Here is a 19,253-nt window from a genome sequence, read left to right on the forward strand (position 1 = left end):
CACACAGACAGACAGACAGACAGACAGACAGACAGACAGACAGACAGACACACCGACAGACAGACAGACAGACAGACAGACAGACAGACACACACACACACACACACACACACACACACACGATCCCCCTTTTATCTTCGTTGCGTGATTTCTAACCCCACATAGGATAAGCAATAACCACGCCCTGTGGCGCCGGGATTGGCCAGGAGCAACACTGGAGGGCACGCAGCCCAGCGATTTCATGAACCAACTGAATAGCTCTTGAGAACGGACAGCGGGCTGCTGTGACTGCCGCTTCTGCCTTGTTAGCTGTTCGTGTGTTTATTTTGTTTTGTTCTGGTCCACCCGTCCTCGTCCATGTCTCCCTGTCCTATCCTCCCTGCTATTTGATCGTTCCCGTTTTCCCCTCGGCTATTCAACACGTCCTCACCGCCCTCTGGATTACCCGTCAAACTGATCGATCATTTCCTCATTCCTCCGATGATCAAACACATCTCTGGATTACTTTCTCCCGTTTTCTCCCGGCTGGCACACAGGAAGGCGACCAGCTCCTGCAGCGTTTCAATGGCGTTTCTCCTGTCTGCACAAGGAAGCGTTTATCCATTTTCTGCTTTTCCTCCTGCTCAATTTCAAAACAACAGCTGCGGTATGTGTTTGTTCACATGTTGTCGGCTTGCCTTAGATGCTAGGGACCTGCTACTATGTCACAGGCTGGGGAAGTGTTTGAACTACGCGCTGTACTAATAAAAACAAAAACACGTCAAACACGTCATTGGCCCTCTGGGCTATTCCTGATAACACGTCAAAGACGTCTTTGGCCCTGAATGAGTTAAGTACTCATAAAATACTCAGTATGATTCACCACTTTACAATAGGGTAAGGTGACCAGATTTCTCAAATGAAAATCGGGGACATTTCCAGTCCGGCAATCAATATATCATTAAAATATCCAATGTTATTACCTATGAAATAAAAAAGGGGATGATTCCGGTTTCATTTATTTTGCCCATGGCTGTTGTACCGAAGAGGCCCCTGATGACACCCCCCCCCCCCACACACACACACACGTACACACACACACACACACACACACACACACACACACACACTTCATTCACTGTGGCCCTTTACAAAATTCAATGTGTTCTCCAGCAGCATTAGGCCTGACCGTCCGTTTTTTATGAATAGCCTCAGATCTCAATATGTATTTTCGGTGGAGTGCTAAGTGCTTTTTCAATGTCTTCCTGGAACCAGCAAAACATGTAAACACTTGTTGGATGTCTGGATCAGTGGGTGATATAGACATGAGATGCTTTGATATGCTTTTAACCCGCCCGTAAGCCTCCTGCAACCTTCCTGCTTGAATGGTTGGCCAGTGGGCACGTCTGTAGAGGAGAGACCCATGGGTACTCATAGAATCCATTCTCATTCAGATATCTTTGAAATTGACCATGCCGGTTTTTCAAAATTCATTATAGCCTTCCTTCCTTCCCAACAAGGTAGCATGGCATTGTTGGTCCCAATGGATGCTGTAGGTCTTACAGTTTCATACCCTGTAAGTATCTTCACTCTAGATTTAAGAATGAGCCCAATAGAGCTAGAGTCATATTGGCCGCAGACGGCAGTAGAAAATCGGGGACATTTTCGGGGACAGCTCCAGCCGGGGACAGGTCACCAAAAACGGGGACTGTCCCTGAAAATCAGGGACGTCTGGTCACCTTACAATAGGGTACACAAAAGAGTAACTACAATTAAGTAATGATTCAGTACTCATAAACTACTGAGTATGATGCACAATTTTACAATAGGGTACACAAAAAGAGTAACTAATGGACAGGTAATAATTAAGTAATGAGTAACTAACAATTAACTACTATATTCACAAACTACCATTGACTAACCATTAACTAATGAGTAATTACTCTACTAAGGAACTAACAACTAATCATGAACTAATGATTAACTACTATACTCAGAATGTGACCTTAAATAATGATTAACTAATGATTAACTACTATATTCAGGAGCTGACATTTAGTAATCATTAAGTAGTGATTACCTACTCTACTCAGGAACTTAGATACTAATCATTAACTAATGACTACCTACTCATTAACTATGATTAACTAGTGATTGACTAATGACGAATTATTCATTAACTACTCATGAACTATTAGTTAATTATTAGTTTACTAGTAACTACTACATTATTTGTGTACGTTATTGTAAAGTGTTACCGTTTTGCCTTACTAGACGCAGAATTTGTATTTCCTGATAAATGTGTTCAGAGCCTGTAGGTCCAGAATAGGGAGAGAAAGAGAAAGTATCTGGAATAAAAGCCTGTCTGACTATGTTCTGGAGGAACGACAGCAGTGATTTAGCAGAGGATTTCCTCCTGTAAAACCCGAGCTGAGCCCGCCCAGGCTTGCGTTTGTATTAGCTCCTTCCACATCTGGAATAAAAGCCAGGCCAGCTGTGCCTCTGGAACAGTGCCATGAAAGGTCAGCAGAGCGCTTGGAATAGCTCCTGTGCCCAATTTCCCAGATGACTCGAAACAACTTGAGACTGTAAAGAGCTGTGGCACGAGCCAATAAAATATAAGTGGGCTCAGCAGCATTATGGCCCGTATCCAACCTAGGGGCAAGGCTATAAAAGTGATGTTCAGGTTGATTTAAGACTGCATCATAAATAGGGAAACAGTGGCTTGGTGGTTAGCACTGTTGCCTCACAGTAAGAAGGTCCTGGGTTTAAACCTCGGGCTGTCCCAGGTCCTTTCTGTGTGGAGTTTGCATGTTCTCCCCGTTTCCACTGGGTGCTCCGGTTTTCTCCCACCATCATAGACATGTTATGGTTAATACTCCTGGATGGGTCATAAACTACACAAAATACCAAAATACATATTTGCATTGTCAAATACTCCATGTCATTGTCTTATCATTCAGACCAGAAGTGAGTGAGGAAATGAAACAGAATGCATAAAATAGTAAATTGTTTTATTCTTTTTTCACCATGCCACAGAACACTGACGCGTACAGAGTTGTTGTGCCTGAATCCACACTGAGAAAACACTTTCACACACTGTGTTACAAAGCGGTAATGAAGAGGGATTTTACTGCACACATGGCAAGAAGAACAACCCTGATTGGATGCCAGGTCGAGCTTTGATCTGGTCCTGAGGTAGACAGACATTGACATAATCTAAACAATGCTAATCACATCCTTCTAGAACACACCAAATAAAAGGACATCTGCATTATCACAACATAGAAAGATCAAAGAAAAACCCTTTTCAAACAAAAGTGCTCTATTTCTTTTGGTCCACCGAGGAAATCCATTTATAGTGCATGTTCATGTAGAATACAGTGAATGTTTGTTTTCATGGCACTGAGTGTTGTTGGCTACTTCAGAAGGCATTGGTAATGCCCGTAGGTGCCAAGATTTGCTATACACACTGTTTTCATCCAGAGATCTCAGTCCATTGTCACTTTGAAGGGAACAATTTGAGAGAAGCGTGTACTTTTACATCAAAATTGCTTGGAACTTGCATCAGAGTATCAGTCACTATCACAGTATGTTGCTTCCAGTTGCAATGTTCAGACAAGTGGATCTACATGGCAGTCTATCTTTAATTAAGTAACAATAAACAAACACCCAGAAACAACTACCAATAGCACAAACCCATGTACTCAAGCACATCAATGCTCTATTTATAAAAGAGGCACAAGGGAGGGATCTTAATCAAATCAGAGACTTATAAAACACACACATTAAGATGTATCTCAAATCATACCAAATGTAAACAGATAGCAAATTACTGTAATACAAAAATACAACGTTTAAATCTATACGGCCCGTGTTAGGCTCACATAAAGGAATTACATACCATGACAGTTTGTACATTACAGCTACACTACAATTGACAATAACCTGCTTATAGTGATTCAATGTCAGAATTTTCTTTTCATGTTTTTGTAAAATAAAAAAATCGTCTTGTTTTCATGTTTTGATTCTGTGATTTATAAGACATCTATCTATACTCGATGATAAGAAAAACTACACATAAAAGCCATTTTGAGGCCTTTAGCATTTCTTTTAACATACAATTTAACCATTTAAATTAAATTTTATGTAGGTATGTGTTAGAAAATAAAAAATAAACTACTGACGAATGGACAAAGAGAATTTGCAGTAGGTTGAAAACAAAAAGTGAAAAGTGTGGAGGTAGAGCTTGCTCCACTAGCAATCAGCCCAAGAGACACAGACTGGGTGATGAAAATCAGCACATATTTGGTAACAAAACCCAACATATAAATAGCAAAAACCTATTACATCGCAAAAGAAAATGCAAATTGTGTGAGCCAGCTACCTCAAAATACTATCACCCACCGCAAGAAAAGACAAGGCAATTAAAGAGAACCAAGCTTATGAGGTCAAAACATGGCAGCCATTCAAGTAAAACATGCAGAAAAGAAACAACTCCAAAATAAACCCAACAGCAGAAAACTGATAAGTCACAGGAAGTTAGGAGAGGAAATGTTGCTAAGTTCAACCAATCAAGCCTCTACTCTGCACAATCATAGAAGAAGACTCGGGTTGTTTGATAGTTTAGCAATCGCTCAAAAAGCTGCTGCTGCACACACGGGTCAGCAGGTGCAACCATCATGGTGTCCAGTTTAACCACAGTGGATCCATTAAAGATACAACTCATATCAAAAGGTATGAGTGTGTGTGTGTGTGTGTGTGTGTGTGTGTGTGTGTGTGTGCGTGAGAGAGAGCGAGAGAGAAAGAGAGAGAGAAAGTGTCTGTATGTTTGCATCTGCTTGGGTGTTTTCAGGTATTTGTGCATTTGCTGTGGGTGTGTGTGTGTGTGTGACAGAGAGAGAGAGAGAGAGTGAGAGAGAATGTGTGTGTTGTGTGTTGTGTGTGTGTGTGTGTGTGTGTGTGTGTGTGTGTGTGTGTGTGTGTGTGTGTGAAAGAGAGAGAGAGAATGTGTGCTGTGTGTGCACACTGGGTCTGAGTCCTGCTCAGACGTAACAGACATAAAGATAAGTCTTTTCTATCCTCCAGTCTGGGGGCACATCCTCTGGTTTGTGGCTCTTTATGTGCTTCTGCATGGCGGCCAGGCTGGGGCAGAAGTCCTGGCAGACGGTGCACTGGTACGGAGACGCCCCGTTGTGCGTGCGCAGGTGCTTGATCATAGCAGAATAGTCTCTGGAACGTTGGTGACACAGCTTACACTCAAACGGCTTCTCACCTGAAACATCCAACAATACACATTCACCTTGTCAACCCGGAGCAGAGACGGGAATCATCTTCTATTTCAGTCCAGTGCTGTTGTGTGGTGTGGGATCTGTGTGTCTGTGTGTGTGTGTGTGTGTGTGTGTGTGTGTGTGTGTGTGTGTGTGTGTGTGTGCAATTGTTTTCACATTTTAATGTTTTTAAAATTCAATTCAGTAATGGTTTTTGTAAGTGTTCATTCTTCATTTAGAGGCAGTAAGTGAGTTTCTCCTACACCCTGCCATAAAGAGCTGCTAAAAAAAGTCTGGCTTTGTGTCTCATGATCTAAATGCTATTTCCCCAGACTGACAAGAAGAACATTCTGTGGGAAAACACTGAATACTTGTTATTTTCAGGGCATAAATTATAAGATGTTGAATATCAGCAGCTCAAATAGATGAACATCGGCCTGAAAACCCACTGTGTGCTGTACTGACCTGTATGAACCCGGTAGTGTGTCTCTAGCTGGTGCTTGAGGCTGAACCTCTTCCCACAGCCGTTGCACTCATAAGGCTTCTCTCCTGTGTGGATGCGTTTGTGGCCCCTCAGCGTGCCGTCGTCTCTGAAGCAGCTCCCGCAGAATTCACACTCAAACGGGTGGTCGCCTGAAAACACAGCAGAATTCAAACTCAAACCGGTGGTCGCCTGAAAACACAGCAGAATTCAGACTCAAACGGGTGGTCGCCTGAAAACACAGCAGAATTCAAACTCAAACCGGTGGTCGCCTGAAAACACAGCAGAATTCAAACTCAAACCGGTGGTCGCCTGAAAACACAGCAGAATTCACACTCAAACCGGTGGTCGCCTGAAAACACAGCAGAATTCACACTCAAACGGGTGGTCGCCTGAAAACACAGCAGAATTCACACTCAAACCGGTGGTCGCCTGAAAACACAGCAGAATTCAGACTCAAACGGGTGGTCGCCTGAAAACACAGCAGAATTCACACTCAAACGGGTGGTCGCCTGAAAACACAGCAGAATTCACACTCAAACCGGTGGTCGCCTGAAAACACAGCAGAATTCACACTCAAACCGGTGGTCGCCTGAAAACACAGCCACATCACAACAAATGCCTGCACCGCTGCAGCCTGCTTCCAGGCAGCCAATTATCAGCACCAGCATAAAAGGGTATCTTTATCATTGGTGTGACATGTAGTGCATATGTAGCTGCACAGGTCAGGTGTGACATGTATAGTGCCAATGTAGCTGCACAGGTCAGGTGTGACATGTATAGTGCATAATAGCTGCACAGGTCAGGTGTGACATGTATAGTGCATATGTAGCGGCACAGGTCAGGTGTGACGTGTATAGTGCATAATAGCTACACAGGTCAGGTGTGACATGTATAGTGTATATGTAGCTGCACAGGTCAGGTGTGACATGTATAGTGCATATGTAGCTGCACAGGTCAGGTGTGACATGTATAGTGCATATGTAGCTACACAGGTCAGGTGTGACATGTATAGTGCATATGTAGCTGCACAGGTCAGGTGTGACATGTATAGTACATATGTAGCTGCACAGGTCAGGTGTGACATGTATAGTGCATAATAGCTACACAGGTCAGGTGTGACATGTATAGTGCATATGTAGCTGCTGCACAGGTCAGGTGTGACATGTATAGTGCATATGTAGCTGCACAGGTCAGATGTGACATGTATAGTGCATAATATCTGCACAGGTCAGGTGTGACATGTATAGTGCATATGTAGCTGCACAGGTCAGGTGTGACATGTATAGTGCATATGTAGCTGCACAGGTCAGGTGTGAGGTGTATAGTGCATAATAGCTACACAGGTCAGGTGTGACATGTATAGTGCACAATAGCTGCACAGGTCAGGTGTGACATGTATAGTGCATATGTAGCTGCACAGGTCAGGTGTGACATGTATAGTGCATATGTAGCTGCACAGGTCAGGTGTGACATGTATAGTGCATATGTAGCTGCACAGGTCAGGTGTGACATGTATAGTGCATATGTAGCTGCACAGGTCAGGTGTGACATGTATAGTGCATAATAGCTGCACAGGTCAGGTGTGACATGTATAGTGCATATGTAGCTGCACAGGTCAGGTGTGACATGTATAGTGCATATGTATCTGCACAGGTCAGGTGTGACATGTATAGTGCATATGTAGCTGCACAGGTCAGGTGTGACGTGTATAGTGCATAATAGCTGCACAGGTCAGGTGTGACATGTATAGTGCATAATAGCTACACAGGTCAGGTGTGACATGTATAGTGCATAATAGCTGCACAGGTCAGGTGTGACATGTGTAGTGCATATGTAGCTGCACAGGTCAGGTGTGACATGTATAGTATGTAGCTGCACAGGTCAGGTGTGACATGTATAGTGCATAATAGCTGCACAGGTCAGGTGTGACATGTATAGTGCATATGTACCTGCACAGGTCAGGTGTGACATGTATAGTGCATATGTAGCTGCACAGGTCTGGTGTGGCATGTATAGTGCATATGTAGCTGCACAGGTCAGGTGTGACATGTGTAGTGCATATGTAGCTGCACAGGTCAGGTGTGACATGTATAGTGCATATGTAGCTGCATAGGTCAGGTGTGACATGTATAGTGCATATGTAGCTGCACAGGTCAGGTGTGACATGTATAGTGCATATGTAGCTGCACAGGTCTGGTGTGACATGTATAGTGCATATGTAGCTGCACAAGTCAGGTGTGACATGTGTAGTGCATATGTAGCTGCACAGGTCAGGTGTGACATGTATAGTGCATATGTAGCTGCATAGGCGCATGCGGGCGGGGGAATACAGTAATGTGCTTGCAGACGTTGCTAATGTTATGACATGTGACTTCTCTTGGCTGCTTGTTATTGGCTAATAAAAGCTGCACTGCTCGCTATACTGTAGTTAATCTATTTGTCTCCTCGGCTGAGGCTTCGACTCATCTCCAATGACCTATGTGCCTCATTATCTCAGTGTCCACAGCAACAGCCAAGTCGCAGGATACACTGCTCTCCTCATTACAGACTGATTCTCCCCAATCCCCCCAGCCCACTGTGGAGCAGATGACATTTACAAAATGTTACTTCCAAGCAGAACGGCACACAAACAAGCTACGTGACCATGGCCAAAACCCCCCCGCACTTCTGTCTCTTCACATCAATTATGTATTTCTCCCGTCTAGACATCAAGCCGTCCTGACAGCTGGGAGTGTTATTTAAGGTAAAAGAAGTAAGGACATCTTTTCAGTAAATATCTCTCCCTGTCTCCTGCGGCACGGAGACTCGCCCTCGGTAGAACACACAGACAAGTCATTTCCATTTGCTTTTCCTTCAATATTTATTTGGGTCTCCTCTATCATTTTGGCGGAACCACACTAGAACTGACAGCCGTGAATTGCAGAAGGCCGAAGGCTGTCTATGAATCCAAAATATAAACAGGATGAAATTGCCGAAAATATGCAGCGGCCAGTCCAACAGTCCAATGATGTCATCAGAGAGGTGAGTCATTTGATAGAGAAGGAAAAGAGAGGGTGGAGGAGCATGCATGCAGATGAACTAAAATCTTAAAGCCAGTAACTGGAACAAGGAAAATACCTCATATATAGGCCTTATTTGTCTTTTTTGTAATTATGCATGCTTTTAACACTATTTAACACTGCTATTAGGGTTTTTCCTGGCTCAGAATGAGCCTTTGGGGATGATGAGGCATGACAGCAAGCAACAGGCTGTGTAAAGACTGAAGTTATGGAGCAATGTGTTTTTAAAGCACCCCGAGTTTCAGACTTAAAGTAATTTAAATGTAAAAATGTGCACCTTTAACTTTGAAATTCTCTAAAATGATACAATAAAATGCTTGATTTTTGGTTAGTGTGTAGTCAGGGTTATCCTGAATACAACAGTCATTGTCAGTCATCAGTCACTGTCAGAACTTATGGAGCAATATGTCAAATTGCAGCACCTCCGTTTTCAGAAAGGAAGACATTTCAAGGTACAAATGTGGGACTTTAACTTTGAAATTGTCCTACATGATCCAGTATAAATGCTTGATTTTGAGTATGCAGTCAGGGTGGTCCTAAACTCAAATATATCAGTCACTGTCCGGATTTTTCCTTCTTCTTGCAACCCCAAATCAAAGAACACACAGACAATGATGATGAGAATGAGGATGGTCTACCTCTTACCCGAGTGAGAGCGCAGGTGTCTTTTGAGTGTGGTGTGGCTGGGGAAGGGCCGCTCACAGTGGCTGCAGATGTAGCTGTGCATGCCTGCGTGGACCTCCATGTGCTGCTGCAGGGCCTTCTGTGTCTGGAAGCGCTTTGCACACAGCAGACAGAACACCGCCATGTCAGTCCCTGGAGGACGCACAAGACACAGACGAGGCACGGTTATTTCAGGACCATCCACAGACAGCGGCTTAAGTGGGGAAACTGGGTCACTTCAACTTTGTGTGAGTCCTCTGAGGGAAACGCTTCTCTCAGAGAGCAAGTGCCTCTACCTAAGCTAACTCCCCTAAAAGCCCACAGGCGCTCTCAACCGGAGATCTTTATATACACTCCATTCTAAACCCTGAAAGTCATTGTTTTCGTTTAAGAAGTTCCAACACAATGCACAGCATGCCGATCGCACAATCGATGGCTTCTCCCCGCTGCGTTAGATGTGTAATTATTCTCTTCATTCCCCATCAGGAGTCGGCACCAGCCTGTGAAGTCCTCTGTCTCTTTGCTCAAAGCGCGGCTGATAGTAGCTCCACCCTAAACGATGCCTACACTATGCGCTCTGTGCAGAATGTTAAGTAGTGATATCAAGCCATTAAAGGCATGGACTGCAGGAAAAAACACAATCCAGTTTAATCCTGTGTGTGACCTGGCATCACTTTGGGGCTGCTTTCCTGTTGCACGGAGTGTGGAGAGGAATACAGATAGGGAGTCGCAGGCGGGGTAGTTTAAGTCAGAATGGCCGCGTGAAGAAGATCCATCGGCTGTCATACAGTCAACGCCTTGATCTACACAGGGTGTGTATGCCAGCTCTCTTCACACCAATCTGGCACCCCTCTCTCGCACTCATGCAAATTCATATGTGTGGTAATCAGCCGCACTGCAAATAATGTGCATGTCCTGGAGAGCGAGGCTTTAAAGTGAGATTATGAGGTCCTTATTTCTCTGTCTGCTCAGGTTGCAGATCATTTACAATGCTAGCAGGTCCCATTGCTCCTGACTCAGATTCAATCAGACATCTCCAGCAGAGGGATCATTAGTAAACAGAGGGCTGTGCCAACACTTCATTGGAATTCAAGTGGGGTTGCTGTGTCGCATTTAAAATGCAGTCTGATGAGGTCCACTAAATCAAATCATTTGTTACTGTTATTGAAGTGCCTTGAGGCAACTGGCAATTAAATTGGAATTAACGCAGGGAAAGGGATACAGCACACTCATACTAAGAAGGAAGAGTGTCAGACACTTGCTTTCGGTTCAATCAAGTTAACAGACAAGCTCGTTTGAAAGTAGAGGGACAAAACAAAGCAAACACATTCACATTCATTCAGGGATGAATCGAAAACACTCGGTGTGTATTGTCTCACCCACATGTCACAATTTGCTAAAACAAAGCAAAAAGCTTTTTTATGGATTTCATGGATGAGCACAATTTGACGCCTTTTCTTTTATGAGGCTGCTTTCTGAAATAATTATGCTTTTCTTTTTAACCTCGTCGAAATGCTCGCTATGTGGATGTTTTGAACCCCCCCCCCCCCCCCCCCAAAAAAAAGCCACTAATAGAACTGATCATTCGTAATGATTAACAGAAAGAGGACAGGATGAAAGAGATTCCCCGCTCTCCACAGTCCTGCGGGGAGGCGATCCGCTGGAATGAACTGCACCTGTTCAGAGCCTTTAGCCTGTGGCCGTTGACACAAAGGACACACAATGAGGTCCAGTCCCTCATTGACCAAGCCCATTAGTCATAGGCTCCTCATGCAACTCCTACAATCCCTGTCTCTATGCTGTCCCTAATGACCACCGTCCATTCTCACCCACCCATCACAATATTTTAGTAGTAGACAAAAGACCCTCCCTCCTCTACGCCTCCGTACCCTCCCCATTGCCCTTATCCACTGACCATACAGAAGCCTTTCACTGTCTGACCAGCTTCACTTTCTGTCTCGGAGTCGTACATAACTAATCCCCATGCACTGGGCACTGGGCAGCAGTGAAGTCCGGATAATGATCTATCTAAAAGAAATGGCTAAAGACATTTAAAGAGCACAAAATGCATTCTCTGCAAGTGTCGGGTAGGCCAATTCAATCGCAATATTTGCTGTGGCCAGCAGGGGGAGAGCTCTGCGCTTCAAAGTGTTCCGTAGCTGGAGGCAGAGCAGAGCCCTCAACTAACTGAATAACACAGTATCCACCCTCTGTAGACATTTCAAAGCTATTTTAATTATCCTCTCTCCACAGTCTCTTTATTAACCATCATATATTTTAATAGCTTGTTCCAATGCAGCCTGCATACTTCATTCTGTCTGCTAAACACAACTTAAACTGTCTAGTTTATTTCTTTGTGGGTGTAAACTAAGCATCCCTGCTCCCTGACACTTGCAAACACTCGCTGATATATTTGCATTCTACTGTCATGAGGAGTGCAGGAATACACCTTAAGAAAGAAATGTCACAACATATTCTGTCACAGCAATCCTATACTCTTGATCTCCGGCTGACATATCCGGCGACAACATCCCGGCAGCAGTTTGGATTTACTCCGCTCAAGCAATGCTGAAAATAAAACAGAAAACAATATCCTAAAGTGTAAACAAAACATTGGGAGGCGAGGAAGTGACTGTTTGTATGTGTTAGTGGTGGCATTTCATTCACTTCCTGCTTCAGTGCACCCTGTTAACTCTTCCAACAAAAAGGATTTGCTGCTGCAGTGTTTTCCAGTAGGCTTTGGTCCCAAGAGCAGAGCGGCTTTCTCTGTGTGTGAGAGACTCGGCCCTAAAGTTGGCTGTCATTGGTCCCTCTTTCTCACCCTTAACCAGACAATGGGCCTGGGATTTGCTCTTAAGGCACAGGATGACCCCCTGACCCTTGGCCCTCAATGGGGTAAATACCATGTAATCAATGGTATTCCTCAAAGGCCCGGAGAGTTGACTGAGCATTGTGTCTTGTGGGAAGGAGCCGGTTTTCCAGTGGGAATGATGATTTAACTTTCTCTTACTAAGCACAGAATATGCAGATTTCACGTGTGTATCTGCATGATTGAGATGCACCGTGCGATGTAAAGCTCTACCCAAGGCTATTAAATCAAGAGGAGTTCATCAGGTAGTTGTGCTATTTCAGCATATCTACACAGCCAGAAGACATGTCATTATGGTCATGTGATTACGCACAGTTTGCCTTCATACATCTGCCACTCATTCAGTCCCACTGAGGTGGGAGCCGGCCCGGCTCTCACGCTGCCTAAGGAACAAAACCATGTGTCTAGGCAACCAGATAGGATCATGGTCCTTGTCGGGGTGAAGTGTTCAAGCTAATCCCTTCATTCACAAATAAGCGCAGCCTGTTTCTTTTCAAACGGCAAACAAAAGTTTTCCCACCCTGAGAATCTGGGAGTAAAACCCACTGCAAATTGAACAAGAGATTGCATTCAATGACGACTGCAAATCTGCTATAAATTCTACTGTGTGTGTTCATATTATACACTAGGTTTACTTTAGCATTAGTGTCCCGTTCCTACCTCTATCAATTGCATTGATTGGTTTGTGAAAATGCCTCTTAAACATGAAAATGACACATCTAATTCTTTCTGCTATTTTACAAAGGAAGAATGAATCTTTTTTTTTAATGAATGTTTGTAGAATAAGTAGATCTCATCATCTGAGAGGCAACCATCAGGCATTTGTTTTGGTAAATTGTGAGTGGCTGTTTCAACTCAAATCCCCTGCCACTATCAATAGAGCAAGTAGTTTCAAACCGATATCACACTTCATATCGCATCAATGGGCCAAGTTGTGCACGCTCAACATGGCAAGACACAATTCACTGTGAAGGCACCCTAAGTGACGTCCTGCGGCACAGTGTGGCGTATACAACGCTCTCACGGTCACTGATATGACCCAGTTAAACATACGCAGTCACGGAGGCTACATTATCCGCTAGACCTCATATGACCCGGTGCGCTCATGCTATGCGTTTACCCAGACTGCTCCCTGTGTAGATGTGATGGTACTATAGAACCACACACATACACACACACACACACACACACACACACACACACACACACACACATGCAACACCACGGTACCTTAAACGACCCCAGGCACTCGTCAGTAGACTGCTAATCTACCCGAGTGAGGAACAACCGACTCAATAATTAATGCAACAAGAGATACGTTGCTCCTGTTTAACCACCATTCCATGGACCAGTTCATTGAGGTCACACTCTGCTCCCCGTCTCAGACCGCCGTGATGTTTAACATATTTTCCCAATACACTGTACTTCACTCTGCATGAAATAACAGGGCATCTCAGGGCGCCCGCTCAGCCAGCGCAAACAACCACTGGGGGCACAGTGGCCAACATAGTTCGATTCAGTTGAAGGTCTGTGTGAAATATAAGCGGGTATTAACAGTAACCTATGCTGTATCTGGATGGACTACAGCACTGTTGAATTAGGACTGGGACAGAAGGTGCGTGGAAACATTGCAGCTGCTGTAAGCACACAGAGACAGACAGCACTCCTTTATGGCCTTTGCCTTGAAGGCAAGGTGGCGAAATGGTGAGCCGGCCGGCGTGGTCGGCAGCACGTCCAGTCGATTTCCAATGCGTCAGTAGATTAGCTACAGTCTTGGCTTTTCCAAAACTCTTTTAAGTAAGATGATAGTTAAAAGCCTCGTACCCCAGAGCCTCGACTTGTTCTGATGAAACAAACCCCTTTGTTGTGAGAGCAATTCGGAGACAGATCCATTCTTTTATTTTGGGCACTGACAAGTAGGTCAGAGGAGACGATGACAGTGTGTGTGTGTGTGTGTGTGTGTGTGTGTGTGTGTGTGTGTGTGTGTGTGTGTGTGTGTGCTGTAGTGAGAAGTAAACAGCAGCACATGATGTTGTTTTCCTCTCAGAGTCCTGGCATCCAATGCCAGCAGCAATCCACTTGCCCGCAGGAAGCCCCCAACACCCCCACCCCCTTCCCTTCCCACATGTCCCCCCGCCCCCCCAAACCCCCTCCTCCCTTTGATCTCAAACTTCAGCAACCCACGGCCATTCACCTCTGACATATCAAAATGGCTAAAGAGACTTTCACTGTAAACTAGCCTCGCAGCCAATGCTGCCAAATTGCTCCAGAGAAAGGTCTGCCTGAAGCAGTGTTATTTTCCCTCCAGAGGAGGTGGACGACAACGTTGCAGCTGCTGAGGTCTGACAAGTGTTAATCTGCCAAGAGGAAACTCATTTGGATCACTGGTTATGTTGCACGGTATCGCCGTCGGCACTCGAGCATGGAGAGATCCTATGTGAGATCCCATGTGTTTCAGGAAAAGTAAAAAATAAAATAAAAAAAATAGCTGCGGTTTATTAAATATACTACATTTTTACATGGAGCTGCGAGCAGTATCTTAATCCGCCCTATATCTATATCTATCACACAAGCGATTAGATGACCCGCAGCTCATTTCAGTGTAGGCTGTAGTACGCGTCAGTAAAAAGGGTCATGCGTCACACTAGACTAGGCTGAGATCATGACAAAATAAGAGAGTAATGCCCTCCTGTACCCTGCACTGGATACACTGCCAGGCTGAAACTGAGCTCTGGATGTTTACAACTTGGGGAGATGAGGGTAGAGACTGCTGGGCATCGTTAACACCCCTCCATGTCCACAGCCATTAACTATTGATACTGTGTGTGCCACCTGGAGTTACAGTTACATGCCAATGCTCCTGAGAGGGTTATCACCTTTCTCTGACAGTAGCAAAAAAGGTGTGGATTCAGACACTGTCAGGCATATGTTCTGTCTGCCACAAAAACAGCTCGCTGGGTTGGAGTGGATTGAAATCTGGGAGTCACTGGTGCTGCTGTTAAGACTTACTGACTTCTGGGTAATCAATCAATCAATAACTTTATTTGTCCCCAGTGGGGTATTTGGTTATGCATACATTTAGCACACATAAAACACAGGGCACATAAACAACACTAGACCCAAAGTCATAAATAGACAGTAGGCTACAAATATTCAATTAAGAAGACTAAAGTAAAAATTACAAGCAAATGTGTCTCCCACCGGTGATGTCAGTCAGTCTTGTTTATTTTAAAACTTTTTTTATTCGATGTCATGGAGAAGTACTACACTACCCACAATTCGACAATGTAATATCGATGTCTTTGATTGGTGGAGCTCGATTATGGGATGAGTAGTTTCTTCACTCTTAATATGTACACAGTCTTGTACCCAGCACTTTTCCCCCTGTTTTTTTTTTTTATGTTTTTTTAAACTCTGGATCAAATGTTTTATGCTCACGATTTTCTCGAAGACCGGTTGGCTTAAAAATCTTTAGATAAGGATTTTTATGGGAAATACTCGGAACACTGACGTCACACGGAACTGTCACATCACATGACTGTTGAGCTCTATTATGCAAACATAGTAGCTACCTTTGCCTCCTAGAGTAAGGGTGATACAGAATAAATTAAAGTAAAACTTCTTAAGTCAGAGATTCGGCTTTCTTGAATATATTTAATATGATTTAAGGTCTCATTAGAGGAAGAGAAGGCCACTAGCACAATGGGCCGGGAATACATTTTCTTCCAAGAGAAAGAGATGGTTTTATAAGGTGCAATGACGCATGCGGAGAGCTGACATCATGATAGATAAGTTGATACAGAGGTTACATAGTTACAGTACAGTAAGTTGTGGCACAGAGATGACATTGCGTGGGATAAAAACGTCAGAGAGTGTGGCGACACGCTGGTATTCCCTGCTGATGAGGACAGGACCTGAGACTAAAATGTGTGTGAATGTTGAGGACGGTACAGTATGTGTATGAGGATACATATGATGTGATATTAAATGTTATATTATGTATAATATTATGTATTTAAGAGGGGGGGAATACTGAATTATAGTGTGTGAGTCTGATAAAATGTTCTCTAACAAAGGGTAATGTGGCAATACTCTAATAATACTACTACTACTAAGAAGAAAAATAATAATATAAAAAGTCTATGAAAGTGAGTTTGAAGAGCTGATTTAAAGGATAATAATGATTTAGCGGAGACCTGCTGACAAATCGCCAATCGCCTCTTGTCTCTTGTTTTCACTCTGCGTTTGAGCATGCACTATCAGACCATGGATCTATTTCTGCACAGCTACTCAGCTGGGAGATTACTTCCAGGGACAAAGCTCTCGAGAGAAACATATTTGGACCCGTCCTCGTCCCCAGAGCTAGTGCCAAACATGTCCCATACAAGAAGAGGCTGTAATACAAACATCTTCTTCATATGAGACTGCTGCAAAATAAAATGGGTTCACCTAGTTGTTTGGGGGGGCTGGTGAGTGTAAGCATCCCATGGCCGTCACAAGCAGGAGGTGAGGATAGTATATTATCTGTGAGGCTGTAAGGCGCTCGCTGTAAAGGCAAGGCTGCAGTGAAATGGCTTGCACTCGCTATGGATGCCAAGAGATATTAGTGGGTGATATGTGAGAGGTGCCCCCCACCTCGCTGTTGATAAATTATGGAGTATCATGACAGGAACAGTTTAACCCAGCCAGCATGACAAGCAAGTTTATACACATGATCAAAAGTCTCAGCGTCACAGCTTACGCTACAGCTCACGACGTATGCTGTCCGGGAGCCATGTTGAACAGTGTGTGTGTGTGTGTGTGTGTCTGTGAGTGAGTGAGTGACTGAGTGAGTGAGTGCATGCATGCGTGGGTGCATGCATGCATGCGTGTGTGTGTGTGTGTGTGTGTGTGTGTAAAGTACCTGTGTGTGTTTGCCTGTGGGCTTCCAGAGCATCCCCTGCGGAGAATGTAGCTCCACACTGATCACACACCAGTGCTTCTGCAGGAGCTGGAAGGGGGGGGAATCATAATTATAAGAATGTATCTTTATTAGACAATACATGTAACCAGCATCTGTATTTGAGATGACAAATTATGCAAATTACTCTCACTTTTTTTTTGTTTTTTTTATTAGAATACAAAAAACAAAGAGAGATGAACAAAGCCGTCCTATTTTGGAACTTGGAGGGCTGGGCGATACCTGTATAATGATATTATATCGATATCGTGATATGAGCCTAGACGTCTTAGATTTTGTATATCGTAATATCCTAACTGGTGTTTTTTCCTGCTTTTAAAGGCTGCATTACAGTAAAGTGATGTACATTTCTGAACTTACCCGACTGCTTTAGCAGTGCTCGTGACATCTCACATGTGGCTTTCACTTACAACTGAACATTTAGCCCACTTGGGCGAAAATCCTGAGATATAATTGTCTTATTGGCAATTCAGCCTCAAAATACCCAGATGTGATTTTTGGTCCATATCGCCCAGCCTGATTGGAAGTCATAAAGAGCCTCTCGTTGTAGTCAGACTCTTTTGCTTTCAGGTGTTGCGCGAGGAAGCGCAGACACGCAGGAGGACAATGGGGCAGAGGAAACGGCCATCAAAACACAACTCGGGCCAAACAAAAGCAGCAGCAGACAGCGTGCAATGGCCCCTCTTCTCTTCACAAAGCAGAACAGAGCCGGAGCGTTTTATTTACCGTGGCCTGTTATCAGTCTGTGAACAGTAAGCAGACTGTCTGCCTGAGAGGCCACGGAAGGACTGGGTGTTCTCTCTCCAGCAGACGCTTCTCTCCCGCCCGCGGCACATCCCTCTATCAGAAAACACTTGAGACGAGTCAACACCGCCGAATCCCATCGCTACATTGTAACTAGCAGCTCCTGGTTCACCTCTGCTGTGCCCTTGTCTATTCTGATGAGGATATAAAAGACACGAGTATGTACACCGCGCGCCGCAGAGATGTCGAATCCTTGTTTTGCACTCGCACCTGCACAGACAGACACGCACACTGAGACGCAGGCACACTGAGACACACACACAGAGACACACACACACACTGACATACACACACTGACATACACACACAGCTGTTTGGATGTGGGTTGGCTCTCACAGAGATGTAAATCGGTCACAGATCCATACTGGCCCAGGGCTCATTCACTGATCTATTTTCTGCTCAGCTGGCTTTAAACGAAGTTAAAATGAGTCATTAAAACACCCACAAGCTTTGGGAGCTCTGAGCGCCACAGCCTAAATGTGGTCCTCTTTCAACTCTCACGATACCTCTGTAGACAGATGCTGCGCCGCTGCTCCCAATGCTGCATACAAATAACACCAAAAAAAAAGGCCCGATCACTTCTAAAAAACAAGCTTTTTTTTGGCAAAACAGAATGTTACCGTTTTGGAATGGTGCTTTTTGTGACATGGCGAGAAAAACAAACTTGGGGGAGAGAGACTAGTGTTATATAGTGACTCCACATACAGCAGTGTTGTAGATGCTGATGTTGTGCGACGCCGTCCAGTGTGTTGTGTTGTGTTGTGTGAGATTGTCTGATAACGGAGGAAGAGAACATAGTGCATTGTCTTGTGCAGTCAAAGGCACGGAGTGTGCTCTCATCCATAAACCATCAAACTGTCTCCAGACGCGGCTGCAATCGTCCTCCATCAAAACACTTTGTCTGGCATACCAAAATAAGAGCCGGCATCGAGCTGAATACCAAATCAGCCCATTAGGAGCCGCGGAGCACTCGCTCCTTAGCAACCGGCGGGGATCTGAGGCTGCTACGCTGAAACACAGCGACAGAGAGACACACAAGATCCAGCACTTTTTTTGTGTGTGTGGGAGCATTACGGGGCTGAGACGTCGGCATGATGGGGCGAGTGCGTGCACTCATGCAAAAAATTCTAATGAGGAGAAAGGTGTCGTTAAGATCTCGCTGTGA

General features: G+C 44.4%; 1 protein-coding gene across 1 annotated transcript in view; it reads right to left on the reverse strand.

The window, feature by feature from the left end:
* Positions 1 to 5,024: 5,024 nt before the first annotated feature.
* Positions 5,025 to 19,253, reverse strand: part of zbtb16b (zinc finger and BTB domain containing 16b) — a gene marked incomplete at its 3' end in the record, with an annotated part of 21,934 nt that continues 7,705 nt past the window's right edge. The window contains exons 4-7 of the mRNA XM_083637469.1: positions 17,228 to 17,314; positions 9,438 to 9,608; positions 5,715 to 5,882; positions 5,025 to 5,254 (exon numbers count right to left, since the gene is read on the reverse strand). Coding sequence (XP_083493595.1) covers positions 5,025 to 5,254; positions 5,715 to 5,882; positions 9,438 to 9,608; positions 17,228 to 17,314 — 656 coding nt within the window. The remainder of the gene's footprint in view (positions 5,255 to 5,714; positions 5,883 to 9,437; positions 9,609 to 17,227; positions 17,315 to 19,253) is intronic.

This window comes from Poromitra crassiceps (genome assembly GCF_964638095.1).
Source record: "Poromitra crassiceps genome assembly, chromosome: 5".
In the NCBI taxonomy this organism is placed as follows: Eukaryota; Metazoa; Chordata; class Actinopteri; order Beryciformes; family Melamphaidae; genus Poromitra; species Poromitra crassiceps.